This window comes from Lates calcarifer, unplaced genomic scaffold, assembly GCF_001640805.2.
Source record: "Lates calcarifer isolate ASB-BC8 unplaced genomic scaffold, TLL_Latcal_v3 _unitig_1298_quiver_1001, whole genome shotgun sequence".
NCBI lineage: Eukaryota > Metazoa > Chordata > Actinopteri > Centropomidae > Lates > Lates calcarifer.
The window spans coordinates 23,618-43,579 of record NW_026115423.1 but is presented as its reverse complement, the minus strand read 5'-3'; the positions used below and the strand labels follow the sequence as shown (position 1 = coordinate 43,579).

Here is a 19,962-nt window from a genome sequence, read left to right as displayed (position 1 = left end):
TCTGGAGGCTCATGGTGGCCAAAGACCTTTCTAAGACACTTTATGTTGGTTTTTCTTTTAATTTGTCACCTGACTGTATATCACATGGTTCATCTTGAACCTGTATCTGAATTATCTTGGACTGCCAAAGAAAAGTTGCAGCATTTTTAAAAATGTGAAATTACTTGAACTTTCTGACTGAGCAAAGTGAGACACTGAAATGTCTTCAGGCGACTTCAGGATATTTCAAGACATGAATAAATGCTGAACAATATAATGTATGTCCCTTCTGACACATTGACTCCCTGTCTCTCTCTGTCCAGGTGCTTCACCCTCTTCAGCAGCGTTTCCTCAACCTCATTAACCAGGAGAACTTCGCTCAGATCAGCCAGGAAGAAGCTGTCAAACGGGAAATCGTGGCTACGTTAGAGGCGCTGTGCGGCATCGCGGAGGCGACACAGATCGACAACGTGGCCTCGCTCTTTTCTTTCCTCATGGACTTCTTGTCCAGCTGCATCGGCCTCATGGAGGTAAGAGCGGGGGGAAGGTGACTTAAAACTGGTGAAAACTTGTTTGTTATTCTTCCTGTGTAGCTCAGAGGAAGGCAGTTAAACTCAGACTCCAATTCGATCCATATGTTTGTGATTGAAAAGTCTTTAAGTAAGTCGATGAAATTCGAACTCAGTCTGATTGTGGACTTGTTTTCATTGCGCAGGTTTACAGCAACACGCCCGAGACAATCAACCTCATCATTTGAGGTTTTTGTGGAAGTGGCTCACAAACAGATCTGCTACCTGGGAGAGGTGAGTGTCACGTGAGAACCTTTTGGAAACAACCTGCAAACAATGCAGGTTACTTACAGTTACTTTGTTCATTTTGTCTCTTAAGGAAGTGAAATACAGATTTTCTGGAGTAACCATTTAAATGAATATTTATGACAACATGTCATATGACAGTGGATAAAAACACTGTTACAATGTGGAAGAGGTCCTTCTTTCTGATTAACCCACCCCCTGCTTTTTCACCACTTTATTGTGAGTTTCATCTGATTGTGTAGTTGTCAGCGTGCAGCGTTTTCATAAGTTTTTCCTCCGAGGTTTGTAGAGACCAAAAAACTGAGCAAAAAGTAGTGAAATAGAGTGAAAATCTGACTAAATTTCACACACAAAATCTGTTATTTTAGGCTCAAACAAACTGGAATTTTTATGTCACAGAAGCACTTAAGAGTTAGCAATTAAAAATTGTGATATTTAATGGAAATCTTTAGGTCTTAGGCTCAAGAAACTGTGAAAGACATTAACACTGTGTTTTCTCCTCTCCTCGTTCAGACCAAGTCCATGAAGCTGTACGAGGCGTGTCTGACGTTGCTGCAGGTCTACTCTAAAAAACAACCAGAGCAGGAAGCGAGGAGACGCCACAGCCGAGGAGGACCAGTACCAGGACCTGCTGCTCATCATGGAGCTGCTCACCAACCTGCTCTCCAAAGAGTTCATCGACTTCAGTGACACAGGTGAGTTGGCTCGAAGTTTTATGTCTTTGAAAATCTAGACTTTTTTTTCCTTTCTAGATTTTTACATGTTTGCGTTGAGATTGAATTTTTATTTCAAACTGTTTTTAGATGAGGTGTTTCGAAACCAAGACCAGGGAACACCAGCCTCTAACAGAACAGTCTCAGCAGCAGATGTGGTTCTTTATGGTGTCAATATTGTCCTTCCACTCATGTCTCAGGACCTGCTCAAGGTAAAACTACACTAGTAGTGTCTAATCATCTGTGAGCTGCAAAAAGCTAAATCTGTTTAACTGGCATGTTCTTTGTGTTCATACTGTTCCTGTCCTTGTTGTTCTCTAGTTCCCCTCTCTGTGTAACCAGTACTACAAGCTCATCACCTTCATCTGTGAGATCTTCCCAGAAAAGATCCCACAGCTGCCTGAAGACCTGTTCAAGAGCCTCATGTTCTCCTTGGAACTGGGAATGACCTCGTATCCTACCACTGTCTGTTTTGTTATTCTTACGTGATTTTTTGGGTGCTGGCCAATTAACCTTAACACAGTTGCAACTAAAAAAATGTCAATTACTGAAGTTTGGTGTCAAATGCTTGGCCAGACTTCTTCTTCTTCTCCTTCCCTCTGATATGACAGTTTCCAGTTTATATCATATTTTGCCAATTTTGTACAATTTTATTTTTGACCAAGATCTTCTGCAGCTGCTTGTTTAGAGAAATTGGCTTGTATTGTTAAACAAAAACAGGTTTATCAGGCTTTTGTAAGTGTGATGATGTTGATCCAACCTGCAAAATGAAGCAATGTGGTTTGCTGACAAAAAAAGGCAACTTTTTTTGTTTTTTTTTCCCCATGAATCTTAATCTCAGGGAGTATCAGTTTTCTCAGTATATTACCCCTCCTCCCCCGGCTGCATTAGTTATTTATTTATTTATTTTTTGTACCTACAATGGCCTTAAGACACCCCCAGACTAATATTCCCCATACTAAGGTACCCTGCCGAAACTCATGTTTTGTATTGACACCAATATAAAAACATTTCAAAACATACCGGGCTGTAGGAGCCTTTTTTCAGGTAAACATTCTTTCCAAGTCACTGTTGACATTAATCTCAGACAAGATATTTTCACAGCCCACATTTCAAAGTGGGGAGCAAGAGCAGAGAAGAGAATCACACCCTGATGTTAACTAATTTGATCACCGGTTGCTGGTGTTCAGGTTTATCATACGTTGTCTTCCATCTGGACCGATCACTGTGCCTGGTGCAGGTTCAGAGTTTCTCATGCTGTTGGTCTCTGCTCCTTAACATCTGTTTTCAGGATGAGTTCGGAGATCAGCCAGCTGTGTTTGGAGGCTTTGTCTCCTCTGGCTGAACAGTGCGCCAAAAACCAGGAGAAGGACACGCCTCTCTTCATCGCCACTCGTCACTTCCTCAAGGTATACTTGCATACTGGGCTTCGTTTTCACTGAGATAAAACATGTAAATACTATTATATATTTTGACAAAACAATGCACACTAAGCACAGATTAAAAGAAACAAACACCCTGAAACAGAACAGATAAGACAATTTGACAAATAAATCAAAATAACAAGAGTAAACTTCATAAATGATAAAGGAAATAAAATTCACAGATTTGCTCTTCTCTTTAAAGAACAGTTAGAAAGTTTGAGATATAACCATGTATCATGCACTTCTTTTTATTCCAGGAAGTCACTGCTCCTGGTTGAAAAATCGTCACAAAGTCACATAACCCTGTAAAAACTTGGTTTCTGTACAGATCAAACAAATGAGATACTGTACAGACACAGAGTGTTATCTCATCTGAACTATTTTTAGGAGGCTCAAATGGCAACAAGTGAAACATCAGGAGTTATATGTTGGTGCTTTGAGCTGTTGAACTTTAAAATGCATTTTCTTATCAGAGTCCAGATAAATCAAGTTCTCAGAGCGCTTTTCATAAAGAGCAGGTCTAGGCCATACTCTGTATTCTAATTTTTACACAGAGAGAGACCCAACAGTCTCCACCATTAACAAGCACTAGGAGATAGTGGGAAGGAAAACCTTCTTTTTTAGAGGCAGAAACCTTGAGCAGAAGCAGACTCAGGGTGGGCGGCCATCTGCTTTGGCCGGTTGGGGTGAGACAGAGACAGAAATGAGAGGAAAGGGAACATAGCACAGTGCTAAGATCCGGCCTCTGCAGAGGGCATATGGAGATAGGATATGAATAAATACAGATGAAGGAGGAGAGGAGGAAAGAGGAGTTGAATACATCATGGGAAATCCCCCAGCAGTCTAGGCTATAGCAGTATAACTAGAGGCTAGCTTGACGCAGCCCTAACAACACGTTTCATCGAAGAGTTAAACTCTCATTTTCTATTTTTCATTCTCCGTGCTCCATCCTCTGCCTTCAGTTGGTGTTTGACATGCTGGTCCTGCAAAAACACAACACCGAGATGACAGTGGCAGCAGGAGAAGCTCTTTACACACTCGTGTGCCTGCACCAGGTGAGTAACTAACTGATAAAACACATTACTGGAGTCTGGATGCTCTGATGTCTGTTGATGCTCAAAGAAGAGATATATTATCACTACCAAGGCTTTGTGCTTGTACAAAGATGAACAGCTGGTACTTTTCTTTTTCCTTGCCCTGTACAGTAGCTGAAGGCTTTAAGATGATTGAACTCTTTCTTTTTGAAGGCGCTTAGTCTTGGCTTTTGTGCAGCTTTTTAAAGTGTAGTCGCTTCTTTAGAATGATGTTCAACTCAAATATATAATGACCTCAGACTGATGTCCACAATCAAGTAGTTACTTTTACAACTGCAGAAATGTTAGTTTCCTCAAATGTTTGGATGTTAAGTTGCCTGCAGCTGCTGTTCAACAGGATTCAGTTTATTTTATTAAGAGCAGGGGGCGAGTTTTTTTATCAGTAACTTTGTTGCTGGTAAATGTCAACATGAGAAGTGTCTTCATGACAGAAGCTGTGTGCTCATCTCTGCCAAGAAAAGGTTTAAGAATAAACATGTAAAGTAGGCTGTTGAATTTCCTACTTAAAAACAAACAGCAGCAATGATCCACACCTCAGAGATTTCAGTTTATTCATGTTTACTTTGTTGGTTGTTTAGTTTAAAAGCAAAGGAGAGGTTGAATTACTCAACAGAATGACACATTTAAGTAGCAGAAACACTGAAGAAGGACAATTGAGGTATAAGATATCAAATTTCTTCTTCGTGTCTAGATATGACTCGACAAGTGTCACCTGTGTACCAAGGAAGAGAGAGCACGTTACCTCAGTTTTGGCTACACTCCACTGGCTCACAGTATCGTTTACAATAGGTTTTAAGGCTCTGTTACTTGTTTATAAAGCTCTAATGGTTTGGGACCAGCTTACAGTGCAGACTCTGTTATTTTATAAATCTTCACATGCTCATAGACTTGCTACTGCTGGGTTTTTACATACATAAAATAATATGTACCAGAAACATAAAGCAGCACAGTTATATATATATATATATATATATATATATATATATATATATATATATATATATATATATATATATATATATATATATATATATATAAAACATGTAAAGTAGGCTGTTGTGTGTGTGTGTGTATATATATATATATATATATATCATCTTCTGTCTCATTTCATTGTCTATCTTTTCACTGCAGAACTTTACGATGAAAATATGCTACATCTTTTGTTTGTTACTCCAGATAGTTAATTTTTATATTATTATTATCATTATAATTACAACTTTGAGGAAAATGTCCAAATGAAACACAAGAGAAGCAGCAAGTTTTTAGTAAATTACTTCCGACGCCCCCTAGTGTCCAGTCTGCACAAACACAGTTCCATTCTGGCCATTAATTTAATGCCTGCCAATGAATGGCAGATTTTTAAAGATGCATTTTTATCTCTTCACATAATGACTGAGGACTTGACTCACAGTAGATAGGTGAGATTATTCTTTTTAAAATTGTTCTTGTCCTCCCACTTTCCACATAAATTACATACAGAAAATAAAAATATGTGTATACTTATACACTAAGATAAAATCATGGCGTATGTACACAAACATACACTGAATCTGTGCAGTGTCGACTTCTCCTCTAATTCAGTGTCAAAGCATTTTACTTAAATTTTCTCTCTTATTGTTATTTCTTCATTGTCATAACAAGCAATAAGATGACGTCACCTTGGCCTTAAGGAAAGTTTGATTGGTATTTTTTAGTATTTTATAGACAATAATTAAGGAAATAATCACCAGATTAATCAATAATGATCTAAACAATAATAAGATGTAATGATAATTTATTGCAGCCTTAAACATTTTGGATAATGAACTCTTAAATATGATTACTTAACTATTATAACTGGAGCTAGACCGATACATTGGTTTTTGCTCAGACATCCTTGTAACTAATCAGCTGCTGATATTTGTCTGCTTCACATCTTGCTTTCCCTCCTGTGACAGGCAGAGTACTCTGAGCTGGTGGAGACTCTGCTCTCCTCTCAAAGAGACGCCGTCATCTACCAGCGGCTGGCCGACGCCTTCAACAAGCTGACGGCCAGCAGCACGCCGCCCACCATGGACAGGAAACAGAAGGTCGCCTTCCTCAAGAGCCTGGAGGAGTTTGTGGCCAATGTGGGCGGCCTGCTCTGCGTCAAATAACCACTGGAAAACCGACTCCGCCTCGAATCATCATTATGAAAAGCAACCAATCAGAGACCCCCCCGCCCCCCCTGCCCCACTTCATCCCTATGAACTATGGGTAGAAGAGACAGCTCTGAGGACCTCTCTGTCTCTGCACCTGCTGGGGGATCCATCTCATGCCTGAATGTTAACCCTGTTTTCACTTCCTAGGATTTCTTTTTTTGTTTTGTTCTCCTCCCCGAACCGTCACCCCACCCCCTCACCCATCCCATGATTGACAGACTTGACGATGATGATGATAACTTGGTAACCATGGAGACTGAACTGCAGAGCAGACGGACTCAGTCGGAGGATCCTGCCCTTTTGGACTGAAGCGGCAACGGAGCGCTGACCATCATGACGACAAGAGGCAGAGCAGTGGCTGGTGTCGACGGGGGTTGACCTCCACCTCCTCCACCTCCTCATGTGCCTGGAGGTCGCCAGAGCGCACACAGACACACACACACACACACACACACACACACACACACACACACAGTCATGTTGAGGATAAAACAGGTTGCTGTGTGGAGAAGTGACGGAGAAGATTTTTCTAGTGTGAGGTTTTTTAGACGAAGGTATTAGAGGGGTCTTGGTGACACACACTTCATTTTATCAGTTTCCATCCTGCCACACACACACACACGTTGCCCCAGTCCTTCCCAGAGTGCCTTTGTTTTGTTGATTGTTTTGTGTGTGTGTGTATGTGTGTGTGCGTGTGTGTGTGTGAATCACATCATACATTAACTGACATCAAATGTCGACTGTGCCTGCCATTCGCCAAAAAAAAACAACAACAACACAGCGGATGCACAAATTCACAAACACACACATGCACACAACATGCATACACATACACACACCCACACACACACAAAATGTTGCCATGACAACAAAGGTTTCGCCGGCCCGGCTGTCTTTGGGCCTTACTGAACCACACAGCGCAGGAGGGCGTTTGTTTTATTTGTTTGTTTGTTTGTTGGTGATGACAGAAAACCAAAATCAGATTGCATTTCACTAAAGGGTGTACATATATAAATATATATAAGAAATGTTTTCAAACCAGAAACCATGAGAAGTGTACGTTCAAAGACAAAAAAAACTGAAATGTTTTTATATGGCAGGAAGAGTTGTATGAGTTCAACATGTTGTGAATTCAGCTAAAGAGGGAGCAACTTTGTCTGTGTTGACCTTTTTGCAGTTTGATATTTTGGATTGTAGTATTACGTTGCAGCCCCTCCCTCCGGACAGATAAAGGCCAGGAGATCGGATCAGGCCTCTAAAGTTTAGCAGATTAATTTCAGTAGTCTTTTTTTTCTACAGCAGCAGCACATCATCCACCGTTTCACTCTTCAGCACACACTGGATCGAAGCAGAGACTGTTGGGAGTTGAAGGACAGCAATAACAAACCAAATAAAAAGGAGCAGAGCCACTTGTTGAAGCATTATATTGGAGACAGATTCCTCCTCGTTCAGAGCACTATCCTGGTTATTGTAGAATGGCTGTTTTGTTAATGAAGTATAAAAGTGTACATAAACTTATTGTATAAAATGTTCTGGCCTCTGCATTTTTCCTTTACATGTCTCGTGTCTGTTTGTAATGTCTTTTATCTACTTTAGTAATAAATAAAGTTATTGGTTATGCTTTTTATAACAAAATATCAGTCCAGCAGCTGTTCTTTAAAATATAATTCATCTGGGTTTTGGAGGTAAAGTATTTCTTTCTGCACTAATGAAATGAGAAACTTGAGTTTCACAGACAATTGCACACACAAAGGATCTGAATTTGAAATGTAATCGACACAGAGCTGTAAATTCCCCTGATGTTTCCTCTGTGTGTGGAAGGATTCACAAAATACCAAGTTTGATTCAGTATTTTAATGTTGGTGTCGCAATTTAGTGTTTTCTCCACAGCAGAGTGAAATATTAAAGTGAAACAACATTTAGAGTGGTCGAGGAAATCGTTGACTGGACAGTTTCTGGGACAAAAGTTATCCAGGTATCTGCAGGATTCATCAGCTGAGATTTCAGTTTGATTATTGTCAGGTATCATTTTGATGCTTAATAACGTCACTGGGGTGCAATCAAATGTTTGACCCTTTGAAAGAAAGTTTAACTGCTAAATGTAATATTTCTCCACTCTTATGAGATTGTTTGAACTGAAATTTGAACTGAAAGATTTAATATTTAACTACATCTAACGCCTTAAATTTAAATAACAACTCTAACCTGCATGTCATTGTTTTCATCTCCTAGGTTTAATCTAAATCCATAAAACATGGCTGAAGAGTTTTTTTTTTTCCACACATGAAAAACAACCACTGAATGTGTTTGTCCACTAGTCATATTACTAATGTTTATTTCCCTTTAAAGCGTTATAAATAAATCATTAATACATTATATGTTGAGTCTCCAGGTGAAAACTGTTTAGTTGGGGATTTGGATCTCAGAGTTTACTTTGAATTGTTTGTTCACAGACCAAAACTACTAATATGCGTTAGAAAATATGAGTGAAAAGCACATCTTTTGTTTCTTAATATTGCGAATATAACATCATCATCGAGAGTTTTTCAAATATGCCAAATTAGGGAGGATAAACAGCTAAATTGAGTGTTTTTTTTTTAATGCAGTGCACATTTAACTGTTTTGTCCCTACGCTAGAGCCGTACGCTTTGTAAGTACGTCATCACCCCGCGACTTGTCACATGGTAACAACCATAGACATGTTACTCACCGGGACTGGCTCCTGACCAGGTGTGTTCACTTTTATGTTTTGGATTGTATTTTATGTATTTTATGTGTCACAACGTCTTTGTGTGTGTGTGTGTGTGTGTGTGTGTGTGTGTGTGTGTGTGTGTGTTTCAGCAGTTCACTTACAGCGCTTTAGCTTTAGCTTTAGCAAGGTGCACCTAACAAACTTACAACTGTGTGTAGTTTTCGGGCTCATGTTTGACTGTCTACAGGACATTTAGTGATTTCCTGCATTTTTTACTTGACTAAATATGACTTACATACAACTGCACGGCTGCAACCAATGACAGTTTTCATCATGGATTAATCTGCTGTCTAACCATTACTCAGTCAATCAAACATATTAAGTTTTAGTCAGGTAGAATCTGTTAGGAGGCATCAAGCTCTTCGTATGTGCTTTCTGCAAATTGATGTCTTTCATCTTGAAGGTAACTAGTAACTAAAGCTGTCAAATAAATGTAGTGCAGTAAAAAGTACAGTATCTCTACAGGAGGTCTGTTGTTTGTCTCAGTCACCCTTTGTCAAACCTGGAGATTGATCAGCTGATACTGACTGCTCATTAATATATTAAGATTTTATAAAAAACAAAAAAAACTGAAATCAGTATCACAATAATACAGTGTTTATTTGTATTTTTCTTCATATGGCAAATGTGTAATATAGTCAGCTGTGCATGTATTCAAGTATTGTAGTGGTATTTTCCTTGATTATTTCCATTTGATGCTACTTAATACTTCTACTGTCCCGTTTACTCCATTACATTTATCTGAGAGCTTAAGTTACTCTGCAGATTAATAAAAAGAATGTTGGAGACAGTTAGGAGGTTGGATTAATTAACAAGTTCACCACCAGCTTGCATGAAGTAGTTAAACTTCTTTTATTTTCAGGTTTTCCACTCTTTCTTCATTCCTGAAGGTCTGCTCTCCTCCTCTTCCTCCTCCTCCTCCTCCCCCCATTCAGCCATGAGTGACAGCGACGATGACATCCCCACACTGTCAGCTCACACTCTGGCCGCCCTGCAGGAGTTCTACAACGAGACCAGGACCGGTCCGGCTCACAGCACGACTCCATCAGAACAGTTTGCTGTGGGGGCAGTGGAGGAGGACTGGGTGAGTTCACTGGACTCAGGAACAGGAGACAGGAAACTGACACTGCATGTGTGCGTCTGTGTTATGGTTTATTCAAGGCTTAAGTGTACATGTTAATGTAAATGAAATGGCTTGTAAAGATTTAATGTTGATGATGAAGTCATGCTAGTTCACACTGTGTGTGTGTGTGCGTGTGTGTGTGTGTGTCCGTGTGTCTGTCCATCCATCAGCGTATGAGTCAGTTCTGGTACAGTGATGAAACAGCAACTCAGTTAGCTGAGGAGGTTCTACGTGAAGCTGGAGAGGGAGGCAGGTAACTGTAAACACACACACACACACACACACACACACACACACGTTGAGCTCTGTAATTTAGAGGGACATTACATAGACTTGCATTCATTTCCTGGAGACTTGTCCTAACCCTAACTTTAAGCATCACAAGTAAATGTCTAACCTCATAAAAGTCTTAACGCTCAAACAGCCCTTTGAAGTTGTGAGGACCGACCAAACTGTCCACACACACACACCCACCCTTCATCATCATTTTAGAGCAGTGGTGGAGCCTTTACAAAGTATAAATAAATGTAGATAAAACTCAAGAAGCTATCTTAATTATCAGTGTTTTAAATCTCTGTGATTAATGAACTTCACAGAGATTATTGTCAATAAAGTCACACAAAGTTTGTATCTGTGTAAGTAAGTTTAATGATTTTAATGTTGACAGTCAAAACAATGTGGCGGACAATATTTTATATTTCAGTTACATCATATTTTATTGTTTACATTGGATTGTAAAGAATTCACTAGACTGTGATTTTTGTTTTATATTATGCTTCTTACTTCCAGGATATTTCTTCTAGGACTTTTACTTGTAATGGAGAACTTTACTTTAGTGAAAGGTCTTCTTCTACCACTGATTTTAAGTGTCACATGTTTGTTTTTACTGTCAGGATAGCATGTGTGAGTGCGCCCAGTGTGTACCAGAAGTTGAAGCAGGGTGTGTTGGACGGTTCAGACAGAGTGTCTGCTGTTGTGTTTGAGTACGACCGCCGCTTCGCCGCCTATGGAGACGACTTCATTTTCTACGACTACAACGAACCGCTGTCTTTCCCGGCCAGCGTGGCTCCTCAGAGCTTCGACATCGTCCTCGCCGACCCGCCCTACCTGTCTGAGGAGTGTTTGAGGAAAGTGGCCAAAACCATCAAGCACCTGAGTAAAGGCAAAGTGCTGCTGTGTACAGGTAAGAGGAGGAAGGGCTGAGAACCCCAGTGTGCGCCTCTCATGTTTTAACATTATTTTATCCAGTCACAGAGATAAGCACAGAGAGGGAAATCCCTGTCGGTCTTATAACAACCCACACTGTCCTTCAGTAACATTTACTGCTGTTTTACATGTATTTCCAGAGTCCTGACTCCTTAGACTCTTTAGTCCAGGAATCTCTCAGGCTTCTGCTCCTCCACAAACAGCAGTCGGTGCTTTCAGAATAGGACAGTATACTGAGTACAGTATAGTACAGTTCAATGGGCCACTTCTCAGCGACTGAAAAATGGGTTTTGTATTGTTCACATTTAGACTCACTGCGTCTTCTTCAATTGTTCGCACCTTTATCGATCAATTAGTGAAGTGGATTGTGTGCTCCAGTATTTCAAATGGGTTCAGTTACTGAGAGGTCGCCCATTGAACCGTTTACAGGATTTTTAAAATCTGTTTACAAAGCTGAAATTAGGGCTGCAACTAACAACTGCTTTCATTATCAACTATTCTGCTGTTAATTTCTTGATTATCTGGGGAACTATGGAACGTGCCTGAAAAGCAAAAAGCAAAAAAAAAAAGAAGCTCCAAATGTTTAGATAGATATTCAGTGTACTAACATGTACGACAAAGAAAAGTAAATCCTGGGCAGCTGGCAGCAAATGTGTTTTTTTAAATGATTATTTGATTACATTTGCTGATTAATTTTGGTTTACACCAGACTTTTTTTTTTTTTTTTTTTTGGACAGCTGTTAATATTTCAGACTTATAGAACAACTACTGGACATATATTTTAAAGTGTCAATAATAGCCCACATTTAAACAACAATAAAACACAAATGTTATGATGTAAAAAAAGGTGTTTTATTAAAAGTAGTCAGCACGACTGAACTCCTTAAGAGATGCTCATATGCCGAGTCAAGCCTAGTCACCTGACCAAACAATCAGTGGATCTTTCATTGTCAACAGCGAAACCAAAACCAAACTCTTGTAATAATATATACAATTTCATAATAATATATATTTAAATTTAAAAAATTGTTTGTGGGTGTAAATGATTGACAAGGACAAAAATCTTTGAAATTGGTGCAGTATTGAGCAAGAACCAGCAGTATACCTGGCAACCGCAAACAGCTGCTGCAATTGTCTACGTCAGAGTACGTCCACTAAAGTGCTTGTTTTTGCCACTGACAGGCTCCGATTGTTATTGTCTGACAACATTATGGACAGGATTCATACAGAGATACATATTTTGATTAAAGAGTAAGATCCTTTTTATTTAACCAGAAACATCTCTATATATCATTTCCAGACTCCACTGACAAAAACAGTAATTTTTATACAGGAGCTGTAAAAGTACCACACTTTATCACAAATGAAGAGATCAAGGCAGTGGTATTTCAACCTCACAGAACTCCCCTGTTCTGTGAGATTAAAATGACAGTGGAGTCAAAATCTATCTCTGTATGAATCTGATCCACTGACACTGTTGAACAATAACAGTCTGAGCCTGTCAGTGGCAAAAACAAGCACTTTAGTGGATGTACTTTGACATGGACAGACGCCCATTGGATTACACTACAGCAGCCGTGCACTGTTCTTGCTATTCAAGTAGCTTTTTACATCAAATTTTTGTTGTCCCGTCTGTTCTGCAGGAGCCATCATGGAAAATCTCGCCAAAGAGCTTCTGGATGTGAAAATGTGCAGCTTCCTGCCAAAACATAACAGAAATTTATCCAACGAGTTCCGCTGTTTTGTCAACTATCCATCTCGCCTGCTGTCCTGCTGAGGCCCAAACCTCCTTCTGAACAATATTTTGACTGTTCAGGGCAGAAGCAGCAGCACCCTGATGGATGGAGGGAGGGAGGACATCACACACACATTTTACAACCATGGTTTCACAAATGAACGTATGGACTCAAAGACAGCTTGTTTACTGAATAAAAAGTTGGTGACCAATTTTGGTTGAAATTGTACTTTAAGTTAGTAATCAAGCAAACACCAAATATTTAGTAAAATTTGTCTGGTTTATATTGTTGCAAATTAAATATCTTTTAGTTTGAAAAAACAAGCACTTTGAAGACCTCACCTAGGTGGGACTGAACCCCACCTCACTCTGCAGGCTGCAGCCACGTAAACATGAGTTGCAAGCAACAGAAAGAGCTAACGAGAGTCTGAGCACAGACGTATAGTGTGACTGTACCAAACCAACCATTGAGTATTTAACAAAATAAGCAGGAAGAATACATTTTAAAAAGGAAAGATAATATTGTTTATAGTAGACACTTAATTTCTTACCCCATTCAATGATGTGATGAGCCCACCAGCTGAGAATCTACTATTGTTCAACTAAGACGGAATCAGTTCCTGTGTCCTGAAAATAAGTGTGAATGTTTCTTGCACAGATGCTTTGAGAGGCATCGTTATTCTCCGTAAACTAATGAACTAACAACTGCTAAATTCAGTCAGGGATTCTTGAGAAATGAATGAGCTGAATATTTTCTCTAACAAAGCTAGGATCATCAGACAGAAGTTTTGGAACAACTTCCCAGTTTTAATGTTTTTAGTTAATTACAGTTATCAGTATTAGGTTTTCTGTCAACACCACAGAAATGGGAGTTATTTTCAAAAATGACTTATTCACCAGAAATGTAACTGTTGTCAGGTGAGGTGCAGGGAGAAAACATCACACAGTTTTTTATTTGTAGTCTTCCATGATAATATAGAAATCAAAAAACCATTCTGCAAAAATCAGTGTTTAAATGGATACATATGATTATTTAACAGAATAAACTCTCTTTAAAAATCAGATTTTGTTTAGAGATTAGGTTCTGGGTTTTGGGTAACATACTGATATTTAATCATAAAGTCAGAAATATCTGAATATAATTCAAAGTAAAATATAAATGTGTCACAGTAAAATCCACTGCTGACTTCTGTAGTTTAAATTATTTTCATTTTTCATCAGAATACATCAGTTTATGTGCAGGACAGGTCTCAGTTCTCAAGAATCATTGAATTTCTTTTTGTTTTGTTTTTTTTCTTATTCATTTTTTTAAAATCTCATTTTGAAATGCATCATGAATATTTGTTGTTTTAATGACAAGCCGTTATTAATGTGTTTTCAGAATAACAATGGATGTAGCCTCGGGTTTCTCCTGGCACATCAGTCAGTGACAGCATTGATCAGGTCAATGGTTGGATCATCCAGTTTACAAGTAAACATATTCTCATTTATTCCTAGTGGTATCTGGTCAGGCAGGTTGTTTTGGTTCAATGTCTGTGTCAATGGAGGGAAATGTCATTTTGTCTGTGGTGCAGAAACAGATGAATTTCTCAAAATCTGATACCAGGAGTAAGTGAAATATGTTTTCTGTACTTTGGCTAAACCCATCAACCCATCAACTGTCATGTCTGGATTTTTAGTCCTGTCCACTCTCTCCAGTCCAGCCAGTTCAAAAGGTGCAGATTCAGTTGGCTGTACTTGTATTTCATATCCTTGCACAACAAGACATCAAGACATCTTTGTCAAGTGCAAGTCAGTTCCAAGTTTCGGTGCAAAGCAAAGACAAATCGAGTCCAGAATAAAAAACACAGTCCCCATTTCTTTCCAGATGTAACAACAGTAACCAGTACAGTAACAGTACATGAAACTAAATCAAGTAAATCAAATATTCAATGTGTAGCAGATGAGGGGTGAAGTTACAGGAGAAAGGAGAAACCAACAAATGTGGATCCATTTTAGAAATCTGTTGATTATGATGATTCTTATGAACTTTTTCAATTAGTATATTACATTAGATATATATTTATATTATATCATATTAGCATCTGCCACCTAGCCTAGCTTTTGTTAGCACTCGCTAGAAAAAGCGGGTACTCCAATATAAACTTTATCAAATATATAACAACTATATCATCAAACTGCAACTAACGTAAACGGTATTATTCCAGTGTAGGAGGACAGGATGGGCTAATGCAGGCAAGAGAGCATACAAGATCATTTCCCCCCTCAGATTAATCAGATTAATGACGACTCATTGATTATAACTTTATATAAAATTAGACACAGCCACACTTACACACGTGCTGCCAGGACAGACCTGAAGGTTCCATGGTTGCCATGGTTTTTTCAGGTGCATCGTTCAGAAGTGATCATCATTCAAACACAAACAACATCCAGACGATCAGAAAAACTTTTGGCTTTCGATGTGTACTGGCTGATTCCTGTGAGAAACAGACGATTCCTTTGAATCCTTTGAAACTTGGAACAAAGACTTGGCATCGCACCTGAGCAGCTACCTGACACCTACTGTCACTGAGGAGCAGTTTTCACCGGAAAATGTGAGAATTTTTTTTAAATAACAAATTTTAAACCCATGTTGTTTTGAGTCCAACATTGGCTGCTAATGTTGTCAATAGTTTCAACTATCAGTGTAAATTAGTCAAATGGGTCCGACTTTGACCATCGTGACTTAAGGTTGCATAAATGCAAATTTTTGTTTTATGATCTCCTCCAATCACCTTCAGCTGTTAGCATGCTGAGTAGTAGCCAACAAATAGAAATAGTTTCCATGTCCTCTAACTTATGCCATAACTAACACATGTAGTGACAATAGTTTAAAATATTTTTGATCTATTTTACACAGACGTAAGTCAGTTTTATGTCACCGTGTCCCAATACACACGTTAACAGAGAGATTTTCTAGAAACAGTTTGAACTGTGATATGTGCCCACTTGATAAACCGTCTCCATTTATTGAATAATTGTTTAATCGATTAGTGTTTAGCCAGAAAATGCCAACAAAATTTACTCGTATCAAAAGTGAATATTTGTTAGTTTGTTATTTGTTTGGTTGTTTGATTAATTTCTGACATTATATACACTGAGCAATTAATTGATTCTTAAAGAGAAATCATTTGTTTCCACCTTCAGATGGAGCAGGACACCTGGACAGCGCTTGTCGTTCCAGTCCCCAGCCGCTCCATCGTCCCACAGGTCGTCCTCCATAAGGTCCTGGTGGCAGCCTCCCACAGTGCTCCACCTCTCACCTCTCACTCTCCTCCTGCCTCCTCCTCCTCTGCCTCCGCTCTTATTTTCTCTCCTCTCCCAGCTCCTCCTCCTGGACTTGTGTTGGGGCATCAGACCATCCTCCCCAGAAGATCCCAAGAAGAGACCCTCAACTTAGAACAGGGAGAGAGGCGGCGAGGGATGAGGAGGAGACCCTCAGATGTAAAAGGTGAATATTTCATGTTATTTCCAGATTTCACACAGTTTTTAGTTTTATCTCTGTTTACCTAATTTCTAAGGTTTTTATCTACAACCTGTTTGTCCTCTGGTTTTTCATGTAGAGAGATGATGAAAGAGGAGAGGAGGTGGGAGGGCAATAAGAAGTATAAACCTTCTCATAAAAAAGGTAAATATCCATTTATCTAATGTTTTAACTGTTACTCCCCTTTGTCCGTCATTTATTGTTGCATTTTTTTAGAACGAGGAGAGGAGAAGACACAATTGAGGAACAGACTAAGGAGATGAGAAAAAAAACCAGAGGAGAGGAGAGGAGGTGGAGGGCAACATGACGTGTAAACTCTCTGATGTAAAAGGTTAATATTTCTTGTTATCATCAGATTTAATGCAGTGATGAATTAAATCTCTGTTTACCTGATTTCTAAAGTTTTTAACGTCTTCTGTTTTTCGTTTAGAGATGATGAGAGAGGAGAGGAGGTGGGAGGGCAACTTGATGTGAAAACATCTGATAAAAAAGGTAAATATCCATTTATCAGATGTTATTAGCAGATTTTAAGTTCATTTAGTTCATTGTTCTAAGTTTTAACTATCACTCTTTTGTCTGCTGTTTATTTTTGCAGAGAGGAGAAACAATTAGAGAAGAAAAGAGACATTAAAAAGAAGAGGAGAGGAGGTGGAGGGCAACATGACAACCCTCTCATGTAAAAGGTAAATATATCTTGTTATTATCAGATTTCATGCAGTGATGAATTCTACTTCTGTTTACCTCATTTCTAAATTTTAGTTTTCTGTCTTTTCTGTTTTCCTTTTAGAGAGAGGGGGCAGGGGGTGGAGGGCACTATGAGGAGTGAACTGTCACCATCAAAAAAAAAAAAAAAAAATCATCAGTTTATTTCAGCTGTCTAAATGATACACGTGAATAATCCATCTGTTCACATTTATTCACTGAAAATGTAACTATTATTCCTGCATCTTTCAGAACGAGGAGAGAAGACACAACTGAAGAGAAGAGAAAAACCAGAGGAGAGGAGAGGAGGTGGGAGGGCAACTTGATGTGAAAACATCTAATAAAAAAGGTAAATATCCATTTATCAGATGTTATTAGCAGATTTTAAGTTCATTTAGTTCATTGTTCTAAGTTTTAACTATCACTCTTTTGTCTGCTGTTTATTTTTGCAGAGAGGAGAAACAATTAAAGAAGAAAAGAGACATGAAGAGATGAGGAAAAAAGACATTAAAAAGAAGAGAAGAAGGTGGAGGGCATTATGAAGAAGACTCACATATAAAAGGTAGGAAACTAACATCTCTGAAAAGCAGTCTGAAAGCAGCTTTACCTTCCATGAAATAACTTTAGGAAAAAAACTGAAAAGTTTTTCTCCTCCTGTGTTTGCAGCCAGGAAAACTCAAAGCTGCCACTTCACAAGTGAACCACAAAGATTTTTATCACGATCAAACTGTACAAATCAGGGATTTGAAATACAAAGTGACAACAAAAAGAAACGTCTCTGTTTGGTTTCTATGGTTTATGTTTTACCACATGGTTTTACTTTTGCAATTGATGCTAAGGCAAATAAAACTGGCCCTACCTATCTTCTGCCAGCTATAGTGATAGTTAGCTCATAGCCAGAAACATTCTCTAGAGCCCATAGCTTAGACATAAACATAATTATATACATAGACATAGATTTCAAATGTGTTTCTGGCGTGTGTCGTCATGACCCGTGACATAGATACGTTGTGATTGCACGTGACCGGAGGACAGGAGAGCAGACAGAGAAACAAAGTCGGTAAAACGAGTGAAAATACGGAGTAAAACCAACGTTTGAGTCGTCGTTTCATTTCTTTGGTTAGTTATCACTGTGCAAGCAAAGCTTTGGAGCTGTTTTTGTCCAACGTAGGTGACGCTGGACGCTCAACACACCTGCTGCGCAAAGGTAAGGCTAACGAGCTAACTAAATAGCATTAGCCTTCTCTTTTAAGTCATATCTTTTGGCCATATTTTTTTACTCGTTTATATCGCGAATTGTCTGGTTGTGTTCCTGTGACTAAAGCGTCTCTAACATGAGTTATGGGGACTACTGTCGGACCTTGGCAGTCGTTTTGTAACCCACAGATATATTTGCGCGACGGTACAGTTGGTGGCCGCTTAGCATCTCGTGATCGTTGTCTCTCTTTGGTCATTTTGCATCACTTTGCGTCTCTACCTGGCTGTTTTATACCAATTTATGTCCAGCTTTATTAGTCTTTATAGTTTGTCTTTTGTGGGCCTGTGTGTGATAGTAATCTGTTCATGGCCAGAGAAGAAATAGGAAGAAATAGGATTCAAGTGTCTGACCATGTGCCTGTTAGGAATCCTGATGAGATTTAAATATTGAAGATTGAGAAGAAGAATTGACTGAAAGAGCCAATCAATCAATGTGCAATCAATGTACTCGACATTTAAGTAAAATGTCGGCTTCTGTAGTATAACTTCACCTAAAACAAGCTTTGGAACTGTTGTTGAGTTGGGCAAGACGCTGAACACGCGAAGGTCAGGCGTGTTAGCATTAGCCTTCTCTTTTTATCACATCTTTTGGCATTCTCTCCATTTTCAGTCGGTTTTTTTTTTTATTGCGTGGGTTTTTAGTTTTGTGTCTCATTTTAAGCTCGTTTGTGGCGGTTCAGCATCTCGTGATTGTTTTGTCTCTACCTGGCTGATTTCTATCAATTAATGATAAGCCTTTTCTCTTTGTGGTTGTTTTGCAGTCGTATTGTGTTGTCTCTTATGGGACTTGATCCCCTGTAGTGTTTATTAGTGAGAAGTCATTTGTTTGTGGTGACTTGAGCACAGTTCCGAGATAGATAACATGGGCTATTGTAAAGTGTTTGGTTTTCAGTGGCATGTTCTTCCACAGTCTTTCTCAGTTTTTTTTTTAAATTTATTTATAAAAGTTTTATTTATGTAACAGTTCTGAGTTTTTTCATGTATTGTACTTGTGTTTTCCAGATCTACGTGTTCAGCTTCTGTAGCCTGGACAGAATTACCAGCTCTAACATTACAGACCAAAAAGGTATGTGTACATTCAAAGTTAAACAACACAACACAAGCTTGTGTGTTGCCTGTGACAGTAATCTTTTAAATTCTTCCTGCTGTAATGTCCTTCAGTAATAAGTTGATAGAAACTTCATTATTGTCAGATATATATGTGTCTATTTGGGTATAGGTGTATTGATCATTTTCCTTTATATATTTCTCTTTTGATTCCTCCAGGTGTCACCACTTTGTCCATGAGTCCTCGAATAAAACAGCAGCCTCCAGGTAATTTAGAAATGCAGAGCATATATATATCCAGTAATTGACCTTAAATCTGAATAATAATTTTTCAAAAGAAATAGATTTAACTCTTTATTTACATAGTTCACGTATGAACAGTTCAGTTAATTTCACAGAAACAGCT

The 19,962-nt window shown here is 38.7% G+C and overlaps 2 protein-coding genes and 1 long non-coding RNA gene across 4 annotated transcripts; all 3 read left to right on the top strand.

Annotated features, from left to right (window-relative positions):
* The first annotated feature begins 280 nt into the window (after nucleotides 1-280).
* Nucleotides 281-7,763, top strand: LOC108888098 (exportin-4). Its single transcript, XM_018683915.2, has 8 exons — nucleotides 281-509; nucleotides 695-782; nucleotides 1,308-1,489; nucleotides 1,598-1,719; nucleotides 1,829-1,959; nucleotides 2,799-2,916; nucleotides 3,894-3,986; nucleotides 5,966-7,763. Exons 3-8 carry the CDS (start codon nucleotides 1,435-1,437, stop codon nucleotides 6,161-6,163), a joined length of 717 nt encoding a protein of 238 aa, XP_018539431.1. The 5' UTR covers nucleotides 281-509; nucleotides 695-782; nucleotides 1,308-1,434; the 3' UTR covers nucleotides 6,164-7,763.
* A 1,092-nt stretch (nucleotides 7,764-8,855) lies between these two features.
* Nucleotides 8,856-13,236, top strand: LOC108888097 (EEF1A lysine methyltransferase 1). 2 transcript variants are annotated; one of them, XM_018683913.1, is made up of 5 exons: nucleotides 8,856-8,938; nucleotides 9,823-10,044; nucleotides 10,254-10,336; nucleotides 10,977-11,266; nucleotides 12,933-13,236. In XM_018683913.1, exons 2-5 carry the CDS (start codon nucleotides 9,898-9,900, stop codon nucleotides 13,064-13,066), a joined length of 654 nt encoding a protein of 217 aa, XP_018539429.1. In that variant the 5' UTR covers nucleotides 8,856-8,938; nucleotides 9,823-9,897; the 3' UTR covers nucleotides 13,067-13,236. The 2 variants fall into 2 exon arrangements, with proteins under 2 accessions (XP_018539429.1, XP_018539430.1); XM_018683914.2 differs by having other exon boundaries at nucleotides 8,881-8,938; nucleotides 9,896-10,044.
* A 2,406-nt stretch (nucleotides 13,237-15,642) lies between these two features.
* On the top strand, nucleotides 15,643-19,865 carry LOC108888103 (uncharacterized). Its single transcript, XR_001961759.2, has 9 exons — nucleotides 15,643-16,517; nucleotides 16,630-16,694; nucleotides 16,767-16,881; nucleotides 16,981-17,042; nucleotides 17,146-17,233; nucleotides 17,338-17,601; nucleotides 17,705-17,814; nucleotides 19,512-19,575; nucleotides 19,776-19,865. It is a non-coding gene; the product is annotated as an uncharacterized LOC108888103 (long non-coding RNA).
* The last annotated feature ends 97 nt before the right edge of the window (nucleotides 19,866-19,962 follow it).